At 39.3% G+C, this 10,698-nt stretch overlaps 2 protein-coding genes across 3 annotated transcripts in view; one reads left to right on the forward strand and one right to left on the reverse strand.

Annotated features, from left to right (window-relative positions):
* Positions 1–3,318, reverse strand: ten1 (TEN1 subunit of CST complex). Its single transcript, XM_030081538.1, has 3 exons — positions 3,081–3,318; positions 1,840–1,997; positions 1–697 (listed from the first exon to the last, which is right to left on the reverse strand). The coding sequence occupies exons 1-3, from the start codon at positions 3,167–3,169 to the stop codon at positions 546–548; spliced, it is 399 nt and encodes a 132-aa protein (XP_029937398.1). The 5' UTR covers positions 3,170–3,318; the 3' UTR covers positions 1–545.
* Positions 3,316–10,698, forward strand: part of acox1 (acyl-CoA oxidase 1, palmitoyl) — a 26,990-nt gene continuing 19,607 nt past the window's right edge. Inside the window, exons 1-3 of one of the 2 annotated variants that reach the window (XM_030080881.1) lie at positions 3,316–3,561; positions 4,603–4,762; positions 8,279–8,439. In XM_030080881.1, the coding sequence (XP_029936741.1) occupies positions 3,453–3,561; positions 4,603–4,762; positions 8,279–8,439 (430 nt within the window). In that variant the 5' untranslated portion in view covers positions 3,316–3,452. The remainder of the gene's footprint in view (positions 3,562–4,602; positions 4,763–8,278; positions 8,440–10,698) is intronic. The other variant, XM_030080798.1, reaches the window with a different exon arrangement.

A 10,698-nucleotide genomic window follows, 5' to 3' on the forward strand; every position in this document is an offset into this window, starting at 1 on the left:
TGTGATTCAGTTCTTTTATTTAAGACAATTTCCCTGACACCAACACAAAACTGGCCCAAAGTAAAAGGGCCAATTGTGGAGCCACTGCAGCAAACAGTAAAGAAGAAATCAAGAATCTTACTTTGTCTGGACAATTTATTTTGTTATGTCAAAAATTTCCAGTGAGAAGAATTTAATTTAAACCTCTGTCCTCTCATCCTTCTGGAATTGCAACTGTAGCAATGTTTCCTAACTTTGCTTTTCTGATGAGCAACTGGGTACATTTCCAATTAACAACTTTATTTTCCTTAAACAGATGTTGACTCTGGCAATGTTAATTCTACTTCAGCGAAATTTCAGAGACGTGACAGTACTTCTGCTTGAGTGGGATATTTTAATACTCTTTCCACCCATCTCTAAAACAAAATCTCAGAGTTCACCTGAGCCTCAGACTAGCGCTCCATTCCTCCATCCTTGGCACACAGGGTGAGAGCCAGCGCTGTGAAGTGTGAACCAGTCTTCTTATTAATGAGAACTCTGGGAAATGTGATGAGTGCAGACTCTGGTCAGGTTGGGTCTGCGGGCGATGGACGGCCGGCCTCTTTGGTCTCCCTCTCTTTGAAGAAGCTCCTCTGTTCATTGATGGCTTTCTGTAGAAGAGCGAGGTTTACCCCATCAACACAGTTCAGAACACGAGCGCGGACCATCAAGCCAACTCCTGTTGAAAGGTGAGAGGAAGCAAAATAAGGCAGGTGATAAGGGTAGGCCCAGAGGCATGTATGAATGAAGTACTGCCATTCTTTTTTTTTTTTTTTTTTAATTTTTAAAAATATTTTTTGATAATTACTGAATTGATTTAAAGTAAAGATGTTGTTATCATATGAGACAAGATGACTTAAGGAATCTGTTGGTACCAAGCATGTCATGCTAGGTTGTTGGCAAGGTGATTAAATATTGCTCCAAGATGAAGCTAAATTTTGGCAAGAGCAAATCTGCCATAGCTATTTTCAATTTCTAGGTAGTCCCTTGACCTCTGACCTCAAGACATCTGAATGAAAATGGTTTCTACTGGTACCCATGGGTCTCCCCTTTGCAGACATGCCCACCTTATGTTAATCCAATGCAGTTTGTGTTATTTTGGCCTATTCTATATTTCTGCATACTGGAGCCTAAACAGTCTTGGAGTTGCATAAATTGGGTTTGACTGGAAAGCTCAGACTCTTGTGGATTCAGTGAGCTGAATTTTATTCATGTGTGATGATGTCAGCCACCACAGTGGCCATTTCACTGTAGTGAGACCATTTCTGGAGACTTAACATCACTGTATAAAATGACCTATTGTGACCTTTAGGATAATCACAGCCAACTTTAGATCCACAAACTAGATGACAATTAATAAAAACAAAAATCAAAATAAGTTATGTAATAATACTTATACTAAATACTAAATTAGTAATAATACTTAAGAATCACAGAACATACTGAATCAGCACCCAGGTATTCTGACTGTATCTAATTGGAAGATAAGCATATTGTCCAACAGGGAAGTTTAGCGTGGGTAGGCAGGGGGTGTTCTCTTGATACTGCTCAAACACAACACTTCGTTGTTGTCTTCGCCCGTATTGTAAACTAGAAAAAATGATAACTAAATTATGTTCGGGTTCAGGATGGGCTTGGTCATGTCGGTGTTATTTCAGTGAAAAATAAGAGACCTAGTATCTGGTCTAGGCAACTTCCGATGAAGAAAGTGACCCCAATCAGAATTGGAAATGTCAGATTCAGTGTGATTCTTTTGCTCAAATCACCCAGCCCTGTCTAGAAGATCCAATGAATAATTATATTACATGAGCTAGTTCTTACCCTCAACATTTTCAACTTCACCCAGAACTGTGTACTGAGCTCCAATTACAGGGTCAAATGGCTCCACAAACATAGTTTGGACGGCCACTTGGTGCTGTGCTGAGGCATGCTGGGCCGACAGCGTCGCCCTGGACTCCTCAGGCTGGTAACACGTCAGTCTGGAAGGTTGAACAAACTTGAAACTTGACATCACTGTATAAAAAGACCTTTTCTGACCTTTAGAATAATCACAGCTTCATAAAACTTTACATCCACACACTAGAAGATGCTTAAAAAAAACCCAAAACCTCAATAAATTGTACTTGTAGAATCGCAATACAGATTGAATCACCACCCAAGTATCATAATAACATTGAATCGCGAGATAAGGTCCACCTGATGGTGAGTGATGGTGATGATGATGATGATGACGGTGATGATAATGACACACTGAGCAAATTCATTTTACATTACAAATACCTGAAAATTCTGTGAAAATGACTGTGATGACTAAAATTGTGGGTGTAATGGTTAATCGATCGATTCATTGCCATTAAAATTTTCATTGATTCATTATATATGATATGTTTAGGCTATTATACTGTACTTGGTCATATATTTTTAAGTCTCTATTATTGCATTGATTAATTTTGAGCACAAGAACTACTTCATTATTAATTATTTATGCCTATTATTTAAGTTACAGTAGGCCACAATTTTGCCTTCCTCTTATTAGTAAAGGATTTTAGCCTTCATATAATTAGTTTTCATATGTCTACTCTGTCTTATGCCCATATACATCTTGTTAAAAGCAGACTATGTAATTTCAAATGTGAAGGCACACTACTTTAAACTGTTTTCTAATGGTTAAGGATGAGGTTGAGCCAGGATAAAACCCCTCAGGTTCATGTCAAGACTAATAACCCATAGAATTAATGTAACACTTTTAAATGTCTGTCTTGAATCTAATATTTTGATGTCAAATGCACACAAAAACATAAACAACTGAGCGAAATGCTCTTATATTTTGGGTTGAGATGGGGTAAGTCCTGAGGTATTTCTAAGATTTGAGAGTGTCATTCATCATTCTTTAACACATCAACACACGGTGGGGTGCAAGTAATTGACAACAATGTTACTAATTAATCGACTAATTAAATAAAATAAAATAAATAAATAAATAAATAAAAAAATCTGCAAACCTGCATGAAGAAGAAGAGGGAGGGAGTCACAACAAAGTGTCAGAAATAAACACAACCCACCTGCCAAATGTCCTTACAGATTCTCCCTCCCGCGCTACACCGGAATTAATCTCCCAGGGGAAATAAAAGACTGCGGCCGCCGGGAGCATTTTCAATGTGTGCAAAATGGACAAAACTTATTTAAAAAAAAAAAAAAAAAAAAAATCGTATATGAAACATGCACTTGGAGCTCTTCCTTGTGAGTCGGCAGAGAATGCTGGGTACTCCATAAGAGTCATGTGATTTCACCAAGCGCCGCCTTTCCACAGCGATGAGGAAGGTGACGTCTGTGCCGCTATAAGACAGGCTGAGGGGTGCGTAGGTCAGTCGGTGCTGTTATCACCTTTATTTGTCTGGGTTTAGCGGTGGTTTTGCCCTATAACACACGGAGCTATGAATCCCGACATCCTAAGAGAGCGACAAAAGGCTACTTTCGACGTCGAGAAACTCACCCATATTTTGGACGGTGCTCCAGAAAAGACCCGAAGGAGGAGAGAAATTCGTAAGTTTGAAATGCCCCCCTTCGCCTGGTAAACGCAAAGTGCTACATGCTAGTGCTCAACTGTTTTATATCGACTTAAGATGTAGTGCTGAAGAGTATTTGTGAGGAAAACAAGGTGCAGGCCACAATAACGAGGTACAATATGGTATCTTTTATAACCCATGCTAGCTGTCAGGCACCGCTAGCTAGGTCAGCTAGCTAACATTTAACGTTAGCTCAGATGTGCTGCTGTTTGGTAATGGAGCACCAAAGTCCATTCAAACATCTGCCACTTTTTTTAGGTGTACATGGCGCAGCGGCGTACATGGGAAAGCCTGAAATTGAATTGAAATAAAAGCTAGTCGTTCGATCAAATGCGGAAATTAACAGTACAAGTATATTCGTGTGAAATTACATTTACAATTTGTTTAAGGTCATAGGTCATGTTTTGCGACTGGCATGTAACCGTTAATGGAACTTTGCCATGAAGCAAGGCAGGTTGCCATTTTTGGTTAATCATTTTCTGAGTAGTAACAAGGGAATAAAACCTAATCTGTTCTCAGTGAAATGACTTAAAAACGACATCACGAGAACACCGTTTTGACTCCAGTACATATGTTAAATTTTTTTTCCCTTGTATTTATGTTATGTAACTGCTATTACAGTGTTTACTTAACCAAGCTGCCTCTCTAGCTCTTGCACACACACACACACACACACACACACACACACACACACACACACACGCACACACACACACACACACACACACACACACACACACTGTTATTTAGTTCAGTGTTCAAATGATTTATGCATACTGGATAAGTTACTTAAATGCAGTGCCCTATTTTATTACGTATATCATTTCAGATACAAATGTGCAGTGATGTCTGTTGTAATGAATCTGTTGTCCTCTTAATAGCCTACTAGTAGGCCTACTACCCCCCACACCTCCACCCCCAATGTAAACAACTGCTTAACTCTGCTCCCCACCTTGTGTTTCTAGAAGTCGTATGGGTCAAAACATAGCTCTGAATCAGTTTCCATTCTCCTCTGCAGAGTCGCTGGTCCTCAGTGACCCAGACTTTCAACATGAGGACCCAAACTTCATGTCCCGCAGTGACCGTTATGACCTGGCAGTTAAAAAAAGTGCCCAGATGATCCTGAAGCTAAGAGAGTATGGCATTGCAGACCCTGAAGAGATCCTCTGCTACAAGAGGTATATGATGGAGAGAATGCAATAAACATAATTAGAGTGGTAAATGAATGGGCATATGAGGCAACTTGGGACTGTGTATGGGTGTGAAAATATCCTTCATAGATGCAGATAGTTTTATGTGATTCCAAGGTTTGAGATTACAACCTCACAGACTTTGGAAATCCTCAGTTATGAGAGGTAAGGTGGACACAATAAGGCTGTTATTTATGCTGTAATCATGTCATATGGCAGAGACAGTAGCTGCATGCCTACTTAAAAATCTCAGGTTGTAAATAATATTAGAGACACTGGATTTAGAAATCAGGGACGGATTGTAGTTTTTCCATCTGAGTTCGGATGTTACCAAAAAAGGAGTACCTGTAGTCCATTGTTAGAAATGCTGTTACAACTTTCTTTACAACAGCCAGGAGCACCAATGATCCAATGCTCATTCTGTACCCAAATTACATCGGTAAAGCATTAGCAGGGCAACTTTTCAAGGAACTGAAAGGCTCCGTAAGCCCCTTGCTATCTGAGTTTCCACTGTGGTTAAAGACCTGCAAAAATTAAGTAAATTAGTCTGCTGACTGGAAGTCGTGACACCTCATTTATCCATAAGTTTTCAGTAAAAAAGCATCAGGCTATTTAAGCTATTTTAACCCCCTTGTCGACAGATTTCTTTCACAGTCTTTTTCTCTTGTTAGCAGCTCTGCTTTCTCCTGCTTACAAGAGAAGAGGTGTGTTCTCAGATGGATTGCGCTATCTCTTTTTCTCTTGTATTTTTTAAAACAAGCCAGGAAGCCAACAGCAAAGCTGGTAGCTCACTGGCTAAGAGTGTGTACCACTTGTTGAGTCCTGATCGCAGTGTGCTGTGTTCAAATCCGATCTAAGGCCATTTGCTGCATGTCGTCCCCTCTCTCTCCCCTGCCTTTCCTGTCTTTCTCTATGTTGACTATTACCTTAAAAAAAATACCTGGGAGGTAGGTCATTAACAGTTAATTATCATTTTAAGTGCTATTTAGTCTACCTAAAAGTGTAAGTTGAAGGAAGGCGAACATTTCTGGTAACAGTACCATTCACTTTGATCTCCCTTCAGAAAACAGTCATCTGTGATATGGACAATGAAAAGACAGCGGAAAATAAACATCCCTACTCAAATCCTCACAAAAATCTCTTTCTCCCATTTTGTTAACCTAAGCTTTCAGCATTTGCTGTACAAATACTGATATTTGCCTGTATTTCAGCTGTTGAAAATAATAAAAAAAATGGGTGTTTTAGAGCTCCTATGAAAATAAATGATGTCACAGTTTTGTATGTAGGTTTATACATGAAAACTATTTTATTGTCTAAAACCTTTGCTGCATTTCATTCCAAACTGCTATAGTAAGTATGTGGTCTCATTCATGTGACCCCTACATTTCAACTCTCATTCCTTACTTTAGTTAACAGTAGTAAACATTTTGCGAAGCATGCAGTGTCACCTTATTTATCATCCATTCTGGTTTCCCTTACATAACAGTTCTGACGCTTAAATCAAAGCCTCAGTGCACTTTAGAAAGAAAGCATTGCTAGCTATGTTGAAACATCATGACAACCTGCCATGCCATGCTGATGTCCCAGCTGTTATCATTCAACGCAATTTATTATTTTATCTTCTAAGAAGGGCAAGTGTCTTATTGTCAGTCTGTACAGAGGTAACAACACTACGCCCCTGCAGCAGTTTATGAGAGTAATAAAGTAACATGTCTCTATCTACCTGGTCTTTTCCCATGTTGTACTGTGAAATCAGCCTGCAAAAGTATACCAGGAGAATGCCTCCTCTCTCAAAAAATAAAATAGTGCTTTGGGTTAGGTTTGCAAAGTTGTATCTGAACAAACCACAAACTTTTTGGAACAATGTCCTTTGGACAGACAAGACCAAAGTGGAGATGCACAGCGCCATGTTTGGCGAAAACCAAACAGTGTATCAGTACAGACACCTCACCTGATTTGGCCTTGTTTTGCAGCCACAGGACCTGGGCACCTTGCAGTCAATGAGTCAACCATGAACTCCCCTGTATATCAAACTATTCTTGAGTCAAATGTGAGGCTATCTCTCGACAGCTCAAGCTTGGCCGCAATTGGGTCATGCAACAGGAAAATGATCTCAAGCACACCAGTAAATCTACAACAGACTGGCTGAAAAAGAAAACTATCAATGGGTCCAGTGGTCAAATGAAAGTCCAGACATCAACCTGATTGAAATGCTGGACTAAAGGTTTCTTGTTGATAGTTTGGTGAGTTTCCACTGTGAGAAAGGCATAAAACACAGCATGACACAGCTACTTTCCTGTGCAGAGCAAAAGTCACCATCATAATGTTAAAACTGTGTCAAAGGGCAAGGTTTTCAAGTGCAAATTTTCAGTTTGTCTGTTGTGTATTTCAGAAAGTTATGTCAGATATCTCCATTGTATTATGTAATGATAAATCTACAGTCATGAGAAAAAAGTACACCAGGAGAATGCCTCCTCTCTCTAAAAACAAAATAGTGGCATGGGTTAGGTTTGCAAAGTTGTATCTGAACAAACCACAAACTTTCTGGAACAATGTCCTTTGAACAGACAAGACCAAAGTGGAGATGCACAGCGCCATGTTTGGCGAAAACCAAACAGTGTATCAGTACAAACACCTCACCTGATTTGGCCTTGTTTTTCAGCCACAGGACCTGGGCACTTTGCAGTCAATGAGTCAACCATGAACTCCCCTGTATATCAAGCTATTCTTGAGTCAAATGTGAGGCTATCTCTCCGACAGCTCAAGCTTGGCCGCAATTGGGTCATGCAACAGGAAAATGATCTCAAGCACACCAGTAAATCTACAACAGACTGGCTGAAAAAGAAAACAATCAATGGGTCTAGTGGTCAAATGAAAGTCCAGACATCAACCTGATTGAAATGCTGTGGCGAGCTGTGCATAAACAAATGCCCTTTATCAAAGGATTTAACATGGATAAAGTTAAACTTTTTCTCTGAGAAGATCTAGTTTAGTCCTTTATCCAAATGATCAGGTTGTTTCCCTACTTAGCCACAGTTTTCTTTGTCACTCTAGCTACATTTCATATAAACTGATAAAGCTGAAGGGCCATTGAAAAATGGTGAACATTTTAATGCATGATTTTGCTTCCATGAAGTAGGAAGTAAGTTGATAGAAGTATGCAGTGCAAATGATTGCAGATTTTACACTAATCAAAATGACATATAAGACACTATAGTACTAGATTTAGCTGAATTTTGCTTTTTTCCCCTGACACTAGTGAAATATTTTGTTTTATTGCCTTCATCTTATCTCCTAGGCTGCAGCATGTTTTTAACACATAGGTTTATCATTATGCTCTTAAGTATGTGTGTACACTCAAAATAATGTAATTTTACTTTTAAATGCAGATTGTAATTCAGACAACACTAAAGAACATTTTCAGGTTCTCTGAATTGTTACCTAGAAGATAGGCAAAGCCCAGACTTAAGCTCAGTACTGCATCTCATACGTTCCCTCACCCAGTCTGTATCGGGGCAACCGGCATGAGGCCTTGGGTCTGCACTTCGTCATGTTCCTCCCAACCCTGTACAGCCAGTGTGACCCCCAGCAGTTCCAGAAATGGGTCCCTCTGGCAGAGTCCTTCCAGGTCCTAGGCACCTATGCCCAAACTGAGATGGGACACGGTCAGTCCAGGACTTAGAATTGAAATTACTTGCTGTTTTTTTGTTTATTCATTTATTCATTTTGTTTATTTATTGATTTACAATCAGCATTTATCTATTTATTTTAATTTACACACGCAACCTCACACATCAGAATACAACTTGTATGTTAACATGTTTAGCCAAAATAATACACACACTGCACAAATTTGGGGGAGGAAAGGTAGACCATTTGAGCAGGCATGGTAAAACATGTTGTACCTCATTTTCCTAGGATTAGTTTTTTGTGACTTCTTGTAGATGTTTGACAGATCTCAATCATTAATAAAAATAAAAATAAATCTTTTACTTGATTCTAACAAAAGGGTTGTAGTTGCTGGGCAGCTGCAGCTGGATTATTAACATTGTTGCTTGAAAGATTTACCTGTGATGCCTCCAGAATATGCAGTTTTTCATCAACTTAATCTCAAATAGCGGTAATACATTTAGAAGTCTGTGTGAGATTTTAATACTTCTTTAGCCTACACATTGTGCAGAGGCAAGTTATCTTAAAATTTGGGCTGTCATCTCTGATTAATGACTCGTGTCATTCTTCTCTTTTTTAATTAGTCTTAATTAATTTCCCTCACTAACTACTCTAAATCTCAGCCACTCTTAACAAAGTCTGTCTGTTTTAGCAAACTACCCAGACTTTCAGACATTTGAAATACTTCAGAAAATACAGTGTTTGTCAGAACACGGTTGACTTGTGAGGCAATCATGTGCCTGAATCACTGGATGAAACTGGTTAGAGCAAAGCTTTGTTTTCCATTCACTTAAATCTTGTCTCAAGAGGAAGACAAGATACAAGCTTTTCAGCAAAAATGTGCAGTCCGATGAAGAGAGCACCTGAATGTCCCTTTGTTATCTGTGGTGAGAGAATGTAGGTCAAGCTAGCTCTGTGTGCTTTGTCGCTTTGTTTTGACACAGCCAGGTGGGTGTTAGTTTGGATTTCTGATCTGTCTCCAAAGACTGATGGCCTTAAGATTGTTAAAATGCATTTTGTTTGCCTGTTTATTTTCTGTGTGTGTGTCAATTTTAGGCTAACGTTGGACCGAGGTTCTTAAGCCTTGCCTATTGTCCAACTCAAAATCCTCTTGATAAGCTGCCGCCTTCACACTCTATCATAATATATTGGCCTTTCATTTCAGAAGCTATAATATGCTTAATGCATTCCTCCAGGCTTGGAGCCTGTAGCACGTGCTACCACTGGCCACCAGCTCCAAATACAGGCCTCTGTGTCAGACGAGGTGGCATGCCGTGTATGTTAGTCAGTACTCTGAATGGGATTGTGGGTAATGCATTTGGATGCCCTCTATCCATATTGGGCATTTCACTTTTTGTTACCAGGCTCTCTAATGTTGACTGTTATGTCGCAGATTGTCAGCTTGATTTATCTCTCATGATATTATCATTATCACGCTGGTTATGGAGCAGCTAATGAGCACACTCACTGTTAGCTGTTGCAGCCGCCTATTTGGTGATATTTAATAAATCTTTTGCAAATACAGTTTTAGGGTCTTGCAGCACTCCTCCAATCTGTTCCCACTCTCTAAACACTCTGTTTATAGTTACACAGTGGGAATGCTGTGTAACTACACTCAAAATGAAAGAAGAACAAGACAAGTTTGGTGCCCTGCTGTTTACCCCTGATAAATTACTCAGGGATTACAGTTTTCATTCTCCTGATTTCAGGGAGGCAGTAGTATGATCAAGTGGTATAGTTTACATAGTATTGTGACAATGGGTGTGTGCTAGACTGTCAAAATCATTACAGGTGAGTGACAGTATCAACATTCACAAACAGATCTGTGAATCACTTCCCATCCAAAATAACATGCCTAAGATGTTTAATCTGCTGAGATGGGCTGAGCGTGTAACTACTTCCAAGAAATATATTCCCACATTTTTTTTTAAGATGGCCGAAATTAATTCTCTACAGCTGGCTTCTTTTGTGAAAGTATTTTTTGTTTTTATTGCGGAGTCTTCTCTTTTCTTTTTGTGTTGCACTGACTGTCATAGAGCCTCCTGTTGTGAAAATTAAAACTTAAAATGATGCAGGTTGCTCTGGTGTAGCATAGCATAAGTGATATACTTATCACTTGGATGTGTAAAGCTGCCCATCACTGAGTTAACATGCATACAACCTGATTCTTGAGGATTGAGAGTTGATTTGCTGTTTTTTTTTTTTTTTTTTTCCCTCATCAGCAAGGACAAAGTTTGAGAATAGGCAAAGACAAT

This window comes from Myripristis murdjan, chromosome 1 (genome assembly GCF_902150065.1).
Source record: "Myripristis murdjan chromosome 1, fMyrMur1.1, whole genome shotgun sequence".
Lineage (NCBI taxonomy): Eukaryota > Metazoa > Chordata > Actinopteri > Holocentriformes > Holocentridae > Myripristis > Myripristis murdjan.